At 40.3% G+C, this 18154-nt stretch overlaps 2 protein-coding genes across 11 annotated transcripts in view; one reads left to right on the forward strand and one right to left on the reverse strand.

Annotated features, from left to right (window-relative positions):
• Positions 1-9932, forward strand: part of noxa1 (NADPH oxidase activator 1) — an 18651-nt gene extending 8719 nt beyond the window's left edge. For 5 of the 8 annotated variants that reach the window (XM_029133416.3, XM_029133413.3, XM_029133417.3 and 2 more), the window contains 4 exons: positions 46-154; positions 1028-1151; positions 1428-8902; positions 9166-9932. In XM_029133416.3, the coding sequence (XP_028989249.1) occupies positions 46-154; positions 1028-1151; positions 1428-1519 (325 nt within the window). In that variant the 3' untranslated portion in view covers positions 1520-8902; positions 9166-9932. The remainder of the gene's footprint in view (positions 1-45; positions 155-1027; positions 1152-1427; positions 8903-9165) is intronic. The other 3 variants (XM_055504390.1, XM_055504389.1, XM_055504391.1) reach the window with 3 other exon arrangements.
• LOC114845428 (3-hydroxy-3-methylglutaryl-coenzyme A reductase-like) lies at positions 4017-16708 on the reverse strand. 3 transcript variants are annotated; one of them, XM_041068384.2, is made up of 20 exons: positions 15062-15357; positions 14508-14684; positions 14236-14347; positions 12507-12594; positions 12342-12426; positions 12154-12259; positions 11358-11464; positions 11153-11272; positions 10912-11072; positions 10293-10528; positions 10042-10202; positions 9399-9593; positions 9164-9322; positions 8733-8890; positions 6601-6706; positions 6348-6518; positions 5959-6099; positions 5718-5876; positions 4274-4428; positions 4017-4153 (listed from the first exon to the last, which is right to left on the reverse strand). In XM_041068384.2, exons 2-20 carry the CDS (start codon positions 14670-14672, stop codon positions 4099-4101), a joined length of 2640 nt encoding a protein of 879 aa, XP_040924318.1. In that variant the 5' UTR covers positions 14673-14684; positions 15062-15357; the 3' UTR covers positions 4017-4098. The 3 variants fall into 3 exon arrangements, with proteins under 3 accessions (XP_040924318.1, XP_055360363.1, XP_055360362.1); XM_055504387.1 differs by lacking the exon at positions 4017-4153 and adding an exon at positions 16394-16708 and having other exon boundaries at positions 4270-4428; positions 15062-15989; XM_055504388.1 differs by lacking the exons at positions 14236-14347; positions 15062-15357 and having other exon boundaries at positions 14508-14639.
• Positions 16709-18154: the final 1446 nt, after the last annotated feature.

Consider the following 18154-nt stretch of genomic DNA (forward strand, 5'->3'; position numbering starts at 1 on the left):
GTAATTTCTCATCTGTTATGCTGTTTCTGCTTTGTCTCACAACAGCCATAAGCCACATGGTTCTCAGACACTGATTCCTCTGGATCAGCTGCTGGAGCCAAGCGACACCATACAAGAACTGACTGAGGCCAACAGAATCACCCTGTGGTGTCAGGTAGAAATGTAACTTCATAATCACTTGGCATCACTTGCTGGCAGGGAGCTCTGGGCATAGGCGAACTAGGCGGTTGCCTATGGCACCACCTGCTGGGGGGGCGCCGCTCCAAGCTATCAGAAAAAAACTTGCATAAACGTGCCAGAGAAGAGCCCAAAATCACAATCAATGAGCATTCGTGATCGCGTCCCGGGGGAAGTGAGTAGAGGGCACAAAATCATGATCTCGCCTAGAGCACCAACTTGGCCAGGGCCAGCCCTGCTTGCTTTACTGGAAGCATAGATTAGTGTCCGTTACACATCCCTTGCTGTGTTGTGTATTGTACATAGAACACATATATGTCTCTTAGTTCCATAGGGAAGGGGGGCGTTTGTTGTCTGAGGCAGATCTTCTAGAGTCCTGTTCAGCAGTGTCCTGCTCTGACGCATTTATTGGCCACAATGCTCCTCAACACAGAGCATGTGTTACTGCATTCCGACCTGTAGGTGGCACACGGAGCACTCATAGCTCTACTAAGACATCATGGTCTCTGGCTCCTCCAGTCTAACACCAGGTAGAAAAGCGCCACACACGTGCACAGCAGTTACCATTTACCATCATCAAATACACTAACAAAATAAACGATTGACGCTCCCATCATCATCATCATTATCATCATCTTCAAACGTGCACATCTGAACTACGGACCACTACATATACACAACCCCCTCATTAAATAGATTAGATAGTCCTTATTGATCCCACATCAGCTCACAAACAAACAGCAGCACAAGGTGAAGAGAAACACAAATCTAAAGTGTGGAAGAGTTTGAAATATATTCAGTACAAAGTAGTAATGTTGCTTTTTCTTATATTTCAACGTTTGATGTTTAGAAGGAAGACCCTCTGGCCAATCGTACCATCCTCTATCAGATGGCAGCCCTGTACGACTATGCTCCTCAGGGCCCTGAGGACTTGGAATTCAGCGAAGGAGACACAATTGATGTTCTGAGCAAAGGTGAGGCCCCACAAGTTCAACTAATTTAGCTTGGTCCTATCACTACTACATTTACTTCTCCCACAGATTTCACTTGAACATATTTATAATTCCTCATGTTTTACAGTAAGATGAATAATTTAACACCATTGTGACCTGGTAGAAATGTTGGTCATGCTACATGTGCAGTAGTGAAAGAACTGTAGCACATGGATCATTATCTGATACAGTAACTAGTGTAAATGTTTAGGTTGATGTCATATGGCAGATGTTCATGTATTCATGTTTCTCTCATAGTTAATGAGGAGTGGCTGGAGGGACACTGTGCAGGGAATATCGGCATATTTCCCAGCTGCTTTGCCTATAGAGGGAACAACGCTGAGTCTTAAAAGCAATTTACTGCGCATGTCTAAAAGACTGTGAAAGGAAGTCAGAGGACCCAGAGAGAACTGGCTGGTCAAGGCTGGATTCCAGATAAGTGCTATACATTAAGCCACCATGGATCTTACTTTGCAGTCAATACGTAAAACCTTAAAACAGCTCTGTTTACTTTAGCACTGAAGTTACCATTTTTGATAAAGATGTCCAGGAATTCAGATACAGACCTGTAAGAGACTCAAAAGCAAATATGTTTAAATCTGTCCTGTTGCTACTAAGCGCCGGGGAATCTGAAATATCTGAGGTTATGTATGTGCATCTGTGTGTGTGTGTGTGTGTCTGTGTGTAGCCAGGTGGTAACAAATGCAAGCTTGTTATCTTTGTTCCTATCCATAAATGGCACTAAAGGGGTGCTGGGTGTTGGAGGGTGTTTTCAAAGCTCTTCAAAGAAGAATGAAGTCAAACTTGGACTAGCCCCCCATTTCACTCAGCTGTTTTATGCGTTGGTTACTGTCAAAGCCAAAACGTTACATGGACAGAAACAGAACAAGCGTGATAAACTGAGCAAAAACAGACAATGATTAATTAATTAATTATTTCTAAGATAGTCACCAAATCAGAGCATTAGCATTGGTAGAGTTACTTTATAAACATTTACTGTACGAATCCATACTATCTATACCAAACCTCAACACATATAACGTAGTGTTGTTTTTTCTTCTGTAGCACAACAAATTAAATGTGTAATGACATAATGTCAAATTTTATCTAATGTAATCTGAATTAAATCCCCAATAAAATAGTGATGAAACCTTTGAAAGCACTGCTCTAAATGTTGTTACCGCAGATAAAGCAAATTCAAGGTAGGAAATAATAATATGCAGGACTGGATCGGAAGGAACTGCATGTTAAACATTGTTTGAGTGATTCCTTTTTTCAGCAGCCATTGACTCACTCATCACCACTAGAGCAGTAGGAGTTACAACTGTTCAGTTAATTGAATCCATCCTGTTTCCCCTCACTCACGTTGGCCCTGCTGTGACACTGTCAAGTCCCATTTCCAGATTTTTCCATTTGTTATCTAGTAACTTGTCTAATCAAGTCTTTTGTAATATCAAAAATTTCTTGGTTTGATCTCGTTTTCATGTTAGATAAAGATAGATTTCCAAAGATATTTGGAATTATATTTTTGAGCAGGTGCTTTGGAAATGTTTTTTCTAGTATGTCTTGCTCTTTAAATTGAGTCTTCACTATGTCATTTTTGGAAATTATTATTTGAGATATAAACATTAAATAACATTAGGATTACATTACATTATATTTTTTTAGTCTGCTTCAACAGACATAATGAATAAGTCTTTCTAAACGAGACGCAATATTTCCACTTCTAAAACCATGAGCCAATTAGACATGTTTTATTATTATTATTATTATTATTATTATTATTATTATTATTATTATTATTATTATTATTATTATTACTGTTATTACTATTATTTTATATTTTTTGGTTCCTATTTGACCTACTCTTCAGAATTCAGTTACTCAGCTCCATCAAATTTAATACTTGTCATTAAACTAGAAATCTGAATTTTCTTAGAGGAATATGTAATATATTTAAATACACGGAGGAAGCCTTCATTTTGCTTTAGTATTTCAACGAACACTTCAAACAGCAGAGAAGCGTGTTTTGAGAGTGTTTTGTGTTTAATATGAACATAAATAATAAATGTGAGAGATATTTATTACAAAGTGACATACCTCCTATACAGAAGCCTGAGTTGAGTTATATGCTATACCTTAGAGTTACATTAAAGAGTTCTTGCTGAGGCCAGATGACTAACCACTGCACCACTACACTGCCATGTCCTGTTGGTGGAGGCCACATTTACAATGCTGTAGTCTCAGACGTCAGTTTGCATTTTGTTTTATAAATATTGTTTCAACCACCATGTTGGTACCAAACGAGGAAATGTTGGCTTTTAGTGCACAACTTACTGCCTGCAACTTTAACACTATTATCTTGTAGTAGTTACAACATTTGTCACCAAACAGTCAAACAGATGTTACAAGGTTCCATTGAAGACTAAACTTAGATATTTAACCTTGCAGTGTAGCAGAGCTGGATGCAGGTTTGCTGCCCTCTCACTATAACCAACAATAATTCTACTCCCTTGCAGATTTGAGTTTCTTTATGTGTTGTCAGGAAACCAAGCTCAACATCATACAGGTTAGTGTCAGTGATATACTGTATGTTAAAAAGCTTCCCAAGATGCCCTGATGAGGAAAATGGTCAAATAATGCAGGATCTATATCAAGTAGAATGTAAAGTTGCACATTCAATAGTTAAAGACGTTCTTTTTCACATAGCATCGATCCCATATTGCACATTTGGTTTCATTTGAACTCAAACTCTATTTAAGTTCATCATTCACATTCAGTATAGGTTACAGTTGGTCCCCAGTCATTTGCCTTTTTGAAAGGACTTGGACTGTGTAGTTGAAGGTCATTTGTCCTTTGAGTTGCCCGTATTTTCCTGTCCTCCACTTAATGCCTTGAATTCACTGACGGACTTGCTTCAGTCTGAGTGTTAGGAGGCTTTCTTGCTGCACATTCCTGGAGATTCCTGGAGGTTCAACTTCGATCTGCACAGAAAACACACTGATTAGATGCAGCCTTGGTCGCTGGTTCGTCCATCTCTAAAGTCTGATCTTAAACATGTTATACATTTGTACATTTGTATATACATTTCATATGTCCATTACCTGTTGTGTGTCATGTGACTCTTGACAAGATGTCCAGCTGCCAAAGCAGCCATCAGAGAGAGCTCTCCAGCCAGGACAGTGGCACACACCACTCTGGCAAGCTGCCGGGAATTCTCACCTGGACAGTCCTGACTGGCTCCCTGCACACCCAGCATCTGCAAAGAGCCCAAGAGAGATGAAGATTCAGCAACAGAGACCTAACGAAATTAGACAGGTGGCCTGCTCATACAGTACAGTTATGTACTGTGCCCAAAGGGCAAATGACTGATAAGACCAGTGCTCTACAATGCAGGGCTCCATATTTGAACCATTGTAATTACATTTGTGAAAAACAAACAAATGCGTGTGGTCCACACAGGTTGGTCAGTCATTACTAATATCTGTAACTCTCGCTTCATCCAAATTTTTCCTCCTCTGACGTACTTAGACTTCTTCTTCCCCATAGATCATGATGACTTGATGTAAATAATTATGTCATCTGAACCATTAAATATTTATATATTATCAATTCAAAGCTTTGTTTAACCATATCAGTCAACCACCAGTCAAAACGTCTGTTAGTTCCTCTTCTAGACAGACTTGTTGGAACCGTGCTTTATGTGGTGTTCGTAACGTTCTGTTCCCACTGTTAAATATAATTACCATCTACTGTATGCCACATATTAATGTCAGGTACTCAATTGTTTATAGTCTAGTGACAATTCACATCCCAAATTGTGTTTCTGCTCAGTCTTTTCATCCTCTCTCCCTTCAATGAAACTTTTATGAACCAAGCAGCTTGGATTTTCCCATAATGCTGTTTTGGCTTGAGACAGTACTAAAGAGGAAACAACCTCCCAGCACTACATTTGTTACCCATTAATCTCCACCCATGTACCTGTAGTTTGCATCCATGCTGTACGTTATCAAAACTGCAATATATTATTATTATCACTATAAATAATCTGAAAAGCTTCTGGCCTGGGTCCAGAATCTGGATCTGCTGGTGTAAGAGTCCTTTATGCTGCTACCAGGAAATACATAGATCAGAAATTCAAATTTTTTACTTACGTTTATGTAACTCAAGCTTCTTCAACTGATAAGTTACACATTAAAGTGCAACAAGTTTTACTCAACATGAACAGGCAATTACATTTTAGAGCATGTAGCTGTAAAAAACATCTACCTTGGACAGTGGAGACACAAGATTTAAGAAATTATCTTTATGACAGTATGTTGTTTTTAGTGAAAAATACAATCTTTACATGTCTATACTGTAATTACCACAAACTAAACTTAATTATTATTTTTATTATTATTGTTGGCTCTACAGGGTAACACTGTGGAAGTGTGTTTTAACCTCATTCATATTTGTGTGAAATTCCATGACTCCAGTTTCAGGCCTCATCTGGATGACTGGGAGTTCTCATTGATATTAACAGTAAATATAATATGCTGCCGTTACCTGTAGACAAGCTTTTTGGGGGGCCAGGTTGGTGCCCCCGCCCACAGTGCCTAGCTCAATAGAAGGCATGGAGCAGCTAATGTACAGGTCCTCTCTTGTTGGTCCCGAGGCCTCCATAAGGGTGATGCAATTACTGCTTCCTACTGACTGGGCCGGGTCCTGGAATAGACAGAGTCACACACCTCGGTACAGGAAAACAAAGGTCAGGGCTAACAACATGGATACAGACGCATCAAATCACCTGTCCACAGGCTATGTAGATGGCAGCCACCAGGTTGGCTGAGTGTGCATTAAATCCACCAATGCTTCCTGCCATAGCGGAGCCCACTAAGTTCTTATTAATGTTCACGTCGACCAGAGCTTCTGTGGTTGTTTTCAAAACCTGGAGCACAGTGACAAGGAACCCACACAACAGAACTTGACATGGTTTTAATACAACATAGGTTTAAAAAATAAATTAATTAAAGTATTCAAGACATCCCATATAAACAGTGCTTAAACAGAAGTATAATGAAACTGTTGCATCTGTCGACAGGTACTTTGGCCCAAACCTATATGTTTTTCTATTGCTGTTACTGCATCTGTACCAGACGCCAACATCCCTGGAGCTTCCAAACTGTGTTTTCCTACCTCTCTGACCACTTTAGCAGGAATGGTGGCTTCACATACAGCAGACTTCCCTCTGCCTTCAATCCAGTTAATGGCAGCTGGCTTCTTGTCGGTGCAGTAGTTTCCACTCACAGCCAACAACTGCAGCTCTGGAAAGTGCTGCTGCAGTTTGCTTAGAGCCTGTTCTGTTCCCTGCAAGAAAGAGACACTTGATTCTTCAAATTGTACACATAATCATCATGATCATACCTGCCTGTGCATCATAAAAGGCTACCTTCGAAATCATATTCATCCCCATGGCATCCCCAGTCTTAGAATGGAAGCGGATGTAGAGGTTTCTCCCAGCCAGACCAACCAACAGCTTCTGGAGTCGAGCAAACCTGCCCAATCAATCATACATTCAGTAAAAACACTGTCGCCTCACAGCAAGAAGGGCCTAGGTTCCATTTCCAGGGCGGACTGTTTGGAGTTTGCATGTTCTCTGGCTAATCAAGAGTGCATGTTCTCTGGCTTCATTCAGACATTTTTGGAGTCACACAAACACCTTCACACTTTAAATCAGTCTCATTCATTATCAATAGACCGTTGGATATTTTTTCTCTGTCACCATCCATTGTTTTCCCTAAGTGGTAGGACAGCTACACAAGACCTACACAATAGTCTGTAGAGAGGTACCATTTTCCCTGTTAACCATAATGTGATTTGTTCTGATATTTGGGAGGAGAAGCAGATCATCCTTCTGATAAGTGTACTAAATAGTGAAAATTCTAAGATGATGAGAATGTTTAAACTGAGGTTTTTATTATGGGGTGAGATCGCTATCTTTAATCAAGAGCGAAGATTTTTGTTCAGATTTTGTCATGCTTGCTCTTAAAACCCTTTTAAAAATGTCTCTGCTCACACTCAGATTTGCTCTGGCTCTTGCTCAAATCCTCCTTCTCGCTCTCGTTTCTGCTTTCTCTTAAACCTCTCATACTCTCTCTCGCTTCAAACGATGTCTGATAAGCCTATCAAAAATCACAAGTCAATAGGAGGCCAGGACTGCTGACCAATGACATTATCGCTTATTTTTCCTATGCGAAAGAGAAGCAACGTGACTTTAGAACAAGTCTTACAAGGTCCGTGTATCAAAAGTCAAAGTCAACTTTATTGTCAATTTCTACTATATGTTTTAGACCTATAGAGAATTGCACTCTCAAACCCCCGGTATAAAACAATGAAAGTACACAGAACACAGACCCAACCACAAATCCAACCCCCCACCAAAAAATAAGACAGCAGAAAGTGGACTACTAGTACATGCGTACTTTAATTTTAACTTAGTAAAGAGAAAATAAATAAATTCATCTGAGATCAGTTGACTGCCGAGTTGTTGATGTCTGACATAGAAATGGAACTACATAATATATTTTGTTGAAATAAACCTGTCACCCTATAAAGTAGGTCGCGCCCAACAATAACAGCATCAGGTTTAGATTATTAAACTGATTAAACCAGTCAGACTGATAAGTAATCAATTGCTCTTGGAGCTCATCAGGTGCGGTGGGTCAAGACAGACACCAGCAGAGGAACGGCAACAACAGCAGATTCTCTGTGGAGATCCTCCAGTGATTTCTTTATTTCTCCGTGTTTCGTCTCACCTCTTTCTGTGGCTAGTGTGGGGAATTGAATGAAACATTTGTTTGACATGTGTTAACCAAAATAAAGTCAGTTCCTTTTACGTTCTCTTTGCTTCTTGGGAAAAGTAAGCGTCAGCAGCCCTGGCCTCCTATTGGCTGGTGATTATATTATTTTGGACTATCTCGGGTTGTAGACAAGAGAGCAAGCGTGAGATGAATTGAGAGCGAGGAGGAGGATTTGAACGCAAAATCTGAGGGCACAAATACAGATTTGAACGCGAGCAGAGTAAATCTAAATGCAAGCATAGACATTTTGAAAGCGAGGGAAGGGTTTTAAAAACAAGCATGACAAAATATGATCATTAAATTGTTAAAGTGCGCTCGTGAATTGAAAAATTATGCTCTTCATTAAAGATAGCAATCTCACGCCGTATATTATCAGCACATACTTACAGCCAAAATTCAAAAGTAAAAGCACAAATTAAAAAAACTGATTCTTAAAATAAATACTGGATAATTATGTTAATTTAGTTAAAACTGTTGTTCTTATTCATTATCCTTTCATCACTCCTTCAAGAGTCAGTTTCTTAAATAAATTCCAATTGGTGTTCAGCTAATCTTCACTGGACCATTTTACACATTATCCAATTTTAGACTCTTCTTTCTCATCATTTTCTGCAAATGTTTAACTCCCAAACCTTTAGTTTTCAATTCCCATACATTCAGCATTTACAGTGTATGTTCCTCAAACTTTTTCTAGTTGCAGTATCTTAACCTTATGTTTTACCTGCTGGTGTTGTCAAAAGCGTCCTTAATGGCCTGAAAGCCGTCTGTGCTCTCCAACCAGGCCTTGACCTCAGCAGCCTGACAGGCAGAGGGCAGCCTTACGACGGGTCCTCGAGTCATGCTGTCAGCCAGAATGCGACTGTTGGCTCCACCTCCCAACTACAGATCAAAGTACAGTAAATTAACAAAAGCCTTAGTTCTGTTACTGAAAGACAACATGATGAAGGCTGTACTGTAAATCCTTGTTCCAGAAATTATAAACTGCCATAAGCTGTAATTATATGGTTGCTTATTTACATTTTGAAGCACCATGTTTAATGAACGATATCTGACTTCAGAGAATATAAGCATGTTATGAATGAATGAACACTGCCACGGACTAAAGATTTACCTCATTTTGTTTTGTTGTTATTTTGTTCATCTGACACTTACAGCAATTGCTCGACAACCACGATTGGTGCTTGCAACCAAGCAGCCCTCTGTCGTTGCCATAGGAACCTGGAACTGCCTACCATCCAGGTGCAGTGGTCCAGCCACTCCAACTGGTATGGGCATATAACCAATCACATTCTCACAGCAGGTGCCCATAACCTGGAAGAGATATTCAAACGTCAGACACAGCTTAACCAAGGGACCTCACACACTGATGCATCCTGCAGCCTCTTACACTGGAGTAGTCATAGTCTGTATATGGGAGGAAGGACAGCGCAGTGGGAGAAGGGAGCTTGGCAGATATAATTTTTCTTCGTATGGCCACTCCTCTCTCAGGCCTCTCCATCATGGCCTCCAGTTTGTATGCAGGGATATGTTTAGAATTGACCAACAGCATCACCTCAGCATCACTCAGAAACGAAGGGCCCAGCTGCAAATGAAGAATATAGTTACAGATGCAGCAGAGACTCAGAGGCTTTTAGCCAGTCCAGGGTCATGTGGATCCTCACTGTACCACACTGCAACTTGAATTGGTAACCATACTTATAATCGTGGAGATAAACAATTGTAGACTGTTACATAAGGTTTCATGTATTTAGTCAAGAATCTATTAATTATTGTGTTAGCACCACAAGTGATCTTTCTGTAGGTTTTTCATTAAGTTATTAATTCATTCTTGTTTCATGAAACCCCTCTTACTGAACAGCAAATTAATCAAACCTGTGTGATTGTTGCACTTTGCCTTCTGAATAAATGAAGATTGACTGGATTGGATTAAACTGTGTTCATCATATAATTTGTTGATTGATTGATTGATACAGTAGCTGGGTGTGTGTGGGCCAGGCGGTTGGTTGGGTGGGTCGGCGTGAGGTCCTTACTGTAGGGTTGTTAAGAGTTGCCACACATTGGTCCAGGCTTCTAGGATTTGAGGGCAGACTTGGTGGAGCGGCCTCAGATTTCTGCTCCTCATCGTCCTCGCCACCAACGAAGAAGTTATTTTCCTGTAAATCAGCAGCGATGGTTGGTCGAATGACCTCATCTAAACAAACAAGACCGAGTTATTTAATACAGACCAACAAAAACTATACAGCAACCCCTATGTGAATGGTCTGAATGCGTACAGACTCACCTGTCTCTGCCCTGTTGGCCTGTGCTACAGCCTGGGCGGCAGTGAGGGGTTGCGCTACGGGTTCTTTTCTGCAGCAGCTTTCAGCAGAGCGTCGTGGGACGAGGCCAGACGTCGACACTGGGTTTTTCAGAGACAGCGTAGACTCTGCTTCAGCCGGCTCAAAGAAGATGTACTTGATAGCCAACAGCAGGGCCAATAGCAGACAGATCACCTGCTCGATATCCATGGTGATCATTCTGAGGGGAGGATGAGTTCATTTGATTCATTTAATCAAATTGATTGATTTAAAAATTTAAATGTTAAATGATGAATATAGAAATATGAAACTAAACCAGAAACACAGGATATAAATCAATCGTGTGTGTGTGTGTGTGTGTGTGTGTGTGTGTGTGTGTGTGTGTGTGTGTGTGTGTGTGTGTGTGTGTGTGTGTGGGGAGGGGGGTGTTTTATTCAAATGCTGCAGACTGCTAATAAACTTATGGACTGCCTCCTGCTTAACATCATGGGGGTATCTGTGGTTGTTTGGGGGTTCAAATCTTGTTTAGAGTTTCCTTTCCTAACAGTTAACCTTTGATGTTTAGAGAGTTCAGACCTATGGCAGAATAAAAAAACATCTAACCTGGTGAGGTAAAAGTGCCAAAGAGGCTTCTCTGGCTCGATTCTCCTGGGTGACAGCTGATGGAATCCTGTGCCATCCTGTGGGATGCCCACTGTGGTGTTCACAGAAATAGGCTCAGCGATCCAGCGGCTGTGGGCATGAACCATCACCAGACCCAGAGACTAGACACAGATCAGAAAGACAAGCTCACACCGACAATCAAACTAAAACTAATCCACAAATAAAGCATAAGGCTTTTTACCATAATCATTTTAACTCTCTGCGTTACAGGGTTGGGTTTGTTGTCCTCCTCCTCCTCAATCACTCTGGAGAAATGGCTCAATTGCCAGATAGGATGTCCTTCCTGACTTTCAAGGGACACCTACAGGAAAAACAGTGGATTTTAGGTTAGCTTATCAGTAGAAATGTCATGCACACATACAAACAATAGCATATGCCTCAATTACCTCCAGCACTAGTGAGACACAAGCAGGAAAGAACGTCATGAACACAAAGTAGTTGGCCAAGACAGACATACAGCCAAAACAGCACATGATTTCCAACTGTCGCACACCTGAAAGACAAGACCAGGTACAAACAGACACTACGTCACAATCACTCTATCACTCATGAATATATTCAACACATCTGACTGCCTTCTAATTTCAACTCAAAAGGTTGACGGTTTCAGAAACTGTTGAGTGGTAGTAATACACAGAAGAACTTATTGATATATGTATCATTAACACAACTAATATTAGCTGCTCCAGCTACAGGAACTATAGTTCAGGTTCCTGTTTTCTGTCTACTGGACCATGTGCAGGACTGAAGCTATGAAACTGCTCAGCAACAAATCAGTCCCTATCAGGTTGTGTTGTATTTGTCTGTGGTGCTTGTACAGATTCATTCAGTGTCAGCATAGAGCAGTGTCTCTATGGACAGAAGGCCAGTAGCTAGGTACAGTACTGTAGCTCAAGACTGAAGTCAGCCTTCAGTTCATCCATGCGGGTGTAAAGCAAGGTATCTTAGTCTTTAAAACCCTCAAGATCAACTCACAACTCAAAACCACAGCAGTTACTCTCTTCAAACCAACTGTGGTTTATCATTGAGATGTGTTATACAATCAGTTTCTTGTATAATAATACTTTTGAAGGCAGATGGTCTATAATTGTTCAGGAGACGTGTTGTATTATTTAAAATGGAAACCTGCTCATTAGTAATAATGATAGTAACTCTAAAATGTTGATTGACTGAAGACTATACCTGACATGGTTCCTACTCCGATCACCAAACACTCCACCAGGGCATCCAAAGTAAAGGTAGGTCCCAGGACTGCCATGCCCCGAGCGATGTTGTCCCTCACTTCATCCTGGAAAGACCAGAGTATGACACGTCAGGCCTGATGGCCGTTCAACTCTATGTGAAATGTATATGTCATTATATTTTTATACCTGAGAACCGGAGCTTAATGCAAACTTTGCAAGAGCACAAGCCTTGGAGAGGTCAATGAGAAGCAGGAAGAAGGGAAGCGCCTCGCTGAAAGACACAACAATTAATTGGAACCTACAGTACAGTCACGTACCCAGATCCTGACAGAACAGGGACTGTGTCCTTACTTGAGGCCTGTGAGCTCTTTATCTAGAAAATGTATGACCACTGTGCTGAATACGAAGCTGGAGAATATGGTGAAAAGGCCAGCGATGCCTGCACACAAGGAATCAGATTATTAGATAGTAAAAATAGAATGCTCATCTAGGCATTATAAAAACTAAATATTAATCGATATCTTTGAGGGTTTTAACAACAGTATCAACGTGGTAAGAAAATGCAGATAACCTGACATATTATGAAAGAAACATAATAAAGTGAAAGGTTCTTCATCTGGCATAACTGAAACTTGCATTTCCTTTGCTGTTGGTGCTTTTATTGCTTTTAACTATAGCTGAATAAAGACTAAGTTATCAAGAGGAAGTTATTGAAGTAAAAAACAATTGGAGAACAATGTAATATTGATAAAAGCTTTAAAAAATATTTTGACATTACATGTGATCTTATTTTGAAGGACTACCTTATTTACCAGCTTTGCATAACATCATTTTTCTAGTTAGAGGGGTGGCCTGGTAGCTCAGTTGTAAGAGCAACCCCCCAGGGCTCCAGGTGTCTCCTTGAGTAAGAGATTTTGCATTAGCTCCCCCAAGGGATGGGTTTCTAGTATCTCTAGGGCTTTAGATCTATTTTCACAGCAACCTTCCAAATGTTTACATTATAAATATGTGTTGGGGACAAAGAAGAATAAAAAATATTGCCTCATGTAACCACATTAAATTTATTATCACTGACATAAAATTTTACCAGGAGCAATAACTAAACTATAAAACACAAACTAACTAAGTTAATAACAACATTGTAAAATATTCTAAAAGTCTAGATGAGTCTGAAGGAATCAGCTGAATGAATTTTGTGCCACCCATATAAAATCTTCCCGTGTTGCACCACTGACCAAGAACAGTCAGTTATACTATAACAAGCTTTATTAACCAACTGAGTGTTAATTATTATATATTATAACACTGTTTCAACTTCAAACAATAGCAGTATATATATTATCAATTCATTATTCCTAAGATTGTGTGCTGGAAAATATGTTTTGGTGGATGTGGGAAAGAGGGGTGTGACCATGGCAATGCCTACGAGCATGAGCGCTGCCAGATGTAAGGCGGGAGCCAAGCGTGATGAGTGTGGGAGCAGGTGATGGAAAAGTATCAGACATTCACAGATGTTGAAGAAGACAAGATCACAGTCTTGCATGCCTAAATCTCACGATGATTACATAAAGTATGTGCTCATTGTGGGGAGATTGTGACGAGATCACATCTGGCGAACCCCTCTAACTAGAAAAATTATGTTATTTTTTAGTTTTATTATATATTTCAGGAATTATATTTAATAAATAAGACACAGTGCATAATGCAATCTATCACACTAAGCATAAAGAGTCCAGAGGTTCTAAAAAATCAGAAAAGGCTGCTTTGTACTGTACATAAGCAGTGATGATTGGATTTGCATGTGTAGTCATGTGTGCACATGTGGAGCTGCTCCATAACATATATACTAACCTTTATAGTCTTTTTAGTTCATTATATTCTTTTCTTTTAAGTCTTTATAAACAGGGAGATGCTGAGTTATATTTAGATGATGACTGATGTGAACTTGTAGGTTTTTGTTCACACAATGACGTACATGAATTATTATTGCAAAAACAATTATACTATACTTACAGGTCACTGTTACATAACAGGTACATTACATGTGTACCTACAAACTTCAGGAGCTTTACTTATTTACCTAAAATATATTTGGATCCCAATTGTCTCAGGTTCTGGAACTGGAAGTAAATATAGATGATAGCAATGCAACGTGTGATGGTCAGGATGATGATATCACTGCTCAGAATTTGCTAAAATGACAAACAAACAAACAAACAAACAAACCTTAGTTTGAGTTACAGGTTGGAAAAAATTCGTCTAGAATTAAATGCCAGCAGTAATGTGAAAAATATGCTTAGCTGAGCTTTAAACTGCATAACCACATGCTGTACAGTACACTCAGTGACTAACCTCTTCTATCTTGGGACAGTCAAAGTTCCAGCCACAGATTTGGTCGTTGCCCGTGAACATGTTCATTGACATCATACAGATAGTTAGAGTCACTGTGCCGACAATCACCTCCCACGGATGAGAAGCCACCAGGAGGCCATGCATCCGGAACAGATGGGTCAGCATGATGCCACACAGCTGACGAACAGAACAAGAACAGCGCGTGAGTTCCCTCCATCCATCCAACCAACTGATGAAGACTTACTGTTGTTCTTCGTCAGCTTATCAGTGAGTCGCAGCTTGGTGGCAGCTTCTATGTCTTTCAACTGGTCAGAGGCGCCTCCAGCGCAAACTGAGAAGGTCCAGCGTTAAGCGCATGTGACTGGAACTCGCTACGTGTGTCTGCTGAGAAGATCACTACACGCAGGGTTGTGTAGCTCACGTCCGACTCTAAAGCGGCTTATGCTGCCCTAAGCCCTGTTTCTGCTGGACTGTCGCAATTTCAAAGCCAACATATGCTACGGTCCTCAAACGTGACGTTACATGACACTTAATACAGGGTAAAGGCGTCTTACCGTCACTGAGCGAAACCAAAGCCGTGAGTGAAGTTCGACGTGTCCGCCACAGACCCGCTGACTCTCCGAGCGCTGTCCCTGGTGCCTCTACTAGCCGTGGAGCGATGGCACGCTAATGTGTCATCCGAGATTTCAGCCAATCACTTCAGTCACCTGCCTCATGAGGCCTTTACCCACGCCCCGTTTCCACGGCGACAGTAGTAACAGGGCGTGGCTACAGCGAGGCCGCCTAATCTCGCCACTTACCGGTGGCCTGAACACAGAGACTCAGGGACACGCGGACTGGAAAGTGGGCGGGTTGTTCACGGTCATATCTGACCACAGTAACATCACCTCACTAACATAACTTTGTGTAAACATCTGCCTGGTTCCAGACTAATACTGCGATTTAATTTATTAAAAAACTAAAAATGGACTCAGCTGCTTCTTCTGCTTTTCTCTTGCAGTTTGCATTTAAGACACTAAAACCATGAGATTACACAATGATTTATTTCATTTGGGTTTATTTTAAGATTTGAGACCACTATTCTGTTTGAATGTGAGCTTTTCAGTTTCATGAACACCTCAATTTACTAAATACCACACTCTTCAGTCATTGCCTCTTTTTGCAAATTTCTCTTTGTTTTCTTTTCAGGGTGTCAAGCTGGTTTTAGTGATTTAGTGGTGTGCTTTGGATGAGCTCCTCCTCTAGTGTAATTATTAATTTGAATCTAGTTTAACAATAAACTAATATTTATTAGAATAGTTTAATATATTTACACCTTTTTGTACATTGTGCATGTTGAATGAAACCAGGAATAAGCAAATACAGCACATCACCATGATGAATGCACATGTCAAATTTGGAACAGCGTCCAAACCCCAGGAGGAGAATCAGAGTCCCAGTTTCTAAACCCCAGAAGGAGCAGCAGAATTCCAGTCTCCAGCCCTAAACCATGAAAAAAACATATTTTAATTCTTATTTACAATCTACATATAAAGGGTCAAAACTTGAAATTTGTGCCTTCTAATGTTTTCACAACGTCATGTATAATAACATTTCTGAGACACCCAGACTGACTGAAAGGAAGAGAGCTATCAAGTAACCGAGACCTGACAGAATAACAGGAAGAGGAGGCACTACTAACACAAACTACTTTTAACAAACTAACATGTTTGTTAAAAATCACACAAACAAACAAAAAAATACAAAAAGTAACATGTGCACATGAACAAACTAGGGCACAGAGGCAAAAGTGAATACAAATAATATAACACATAAGTACAAGAACCAATAACTAAAAATACCAGAAGAACTAACAAAACCACACCATAATGTGTCATAGCACACACCTGTACATTGTCCTGTAACATTGTAAACATTGTGGTCTGGTCGCTCTTTAGGTAGTACAGTAGGTACTGTAGGCCAGGGAAGCCCAAACCAGCAGCCCTGGTTTGATCTCCACCACCCCCACCTGTGTCCAGACATCTATCCTGGACCATGACTCTCTGACCATGATCCACCGTAGGACCTGTCCACATTTTGCATTCACAAGTATCTTATCTTATATAGTTTGTGTTGTGCCAGCCCGTCTTTTGCTGTCTCTTTCTTTCTTTCTTTCTTTCTTTCTTTCTTTCTTTCTTTCTTTCTTTCTTTCTTTCTTTCTTTCTCTCTCTCTCTCTCTCTCTCTCTCTCTCTCTCTCTCTCTTTCTTTCTTTCTTTCTTCTTTCTTTCTTTCTTTCTTTCCGCCCACATCTGACTCTGGTTCGGTGCACGAAAATACTGGAGAGAAGCCTGAAGTCGAAGCCATCATGGCCGCCAGCTCCGACTCCCCTCCCGTTGGGGAGATTGAACGGGCTGTAACGGCAGGTGTGCGGGCTGAGGCTCCGCTTCAAACTGCCGTTCTGTCGTAAACACCATTAATGAGGAGTCAAGTAGGTTTAAAAAGAATATTTCTGTGGCGCCGGTGGAGAATTAGTTGGCTAACTATACTAGCTAGCCGAAGTTACGTCCAGGCTAAAAACAAGTTTCCAGATCAGATGTGGGCGGGGTTTGCGCGCACTGTTTGAGGTGATTGAGTTCGCGTCTCTGATCTGAGACCAGCGCTGTTTGAGGGTAGGGATGGAGTCTACTTGCCCATTCATGAATATTCAGTTTCACACTCGGCAAACATTTAACATTTACATTTAACATTTAAATTTAACATTTAACATTTAGCATTTAGCATTTAGCATTTAGCATTTAGCATTTAACATTTACATTTAACATTCACATTTAACATTTACATTTAACATTTACATTTAACATTTACATTTAACATTTAACATTTACATTTAACATTTACATTTAGACTTTTGCACATTTAACTAAATGTGAGAAAACATGTTGTGTCATTTAGTTAAATGTGAGAAAACTAGTTATAGGTGCTCCTTTTACATTTGGCACCCCATACAATTCATGCCTCATGACCAACACAGACCTGGTACCACTTTTAAGGCCTAAAGACTGATAGAAAATTGAAGATTTTTGTGGAGGAGTGTCAAACAGGTGCTATGCTGAGTTCATACTGTTCTTACTGGTTTCTAATAGTTAGGAACAGATGGTTTCTCGTTGGTCACCAAAGCTAAAACAGTTTGCACTGTTTGAATGATGTCAGTGTTTACTATTGTGCAAATGGAAGGAGAACATGTGTCAATCCAATGATAACAGGTTTACACATTTGCTACACGTGTCTAATGCTCTGTTGGAATAGTGATGATGAAAATAAGTAGAACCTAGTTATGCAAAACAGGTCAAACCAACCGATACAACTGTAATAAAATCAACACACTTTGCTTCACTTTTGTATCTAAACCTTTTAATTACCAATATATAAAGTAGTGTAGTGTATATTGTAACAGGCCTTTGGGATTTCTCATGCAAAGCACCTCATAAATGCTAATTCAGCAGCAATTCCAGAGATGACACCAACCACAGCAACATGAAGATGATCCAGGACCAGCATGCTGCTACTGGAAGAGGCCTAACCCCTGGCGTACAGCCAGTCCTGTGGTATGAGCAGCAGCACTGAGACTATGATACTTCCAGTTTATACCTGGCTTCAGCTCGAAGCG

The sequence above is a fragment of the Betta splendens genome, chromosome 19 (assembly GCF_900634795.4).
Source record: "Betta splendens chromosome 19, fBetSpl5.4, whole genome shotgun sequence".
NCBI lineage: Eukaryota > Metazoa > Chordata > Actinopteri > Anabantiformes > Osphronemidae > Betta > Betta splendens.

Bases quoted from the DNA above. Each gene is read 5' to 3' on its own strand.
- LOC114845428 (XM_041068384.2), bottom strand. From the start codon at position 14,672: ATGCTGACCCATCTGTTCCGGATGCATGGCCTCCTGGTGGCTTCTCAT. The intron at 10,203-10,292 runs GTGAGTCTGTAC...TTGTTTGTTTAG, and splicing joins GGCCAACAGGGCAGAGACAG to ATGAGGTCATTCGACCAACC. The intron at 6,100-6,347 runs GTAGGAAAACAC...ACTGTGCTCCAG, and splicing joins CTGCTAAAGTGGTCAGAGAG to GTTTTGAAAACAACCACAGA.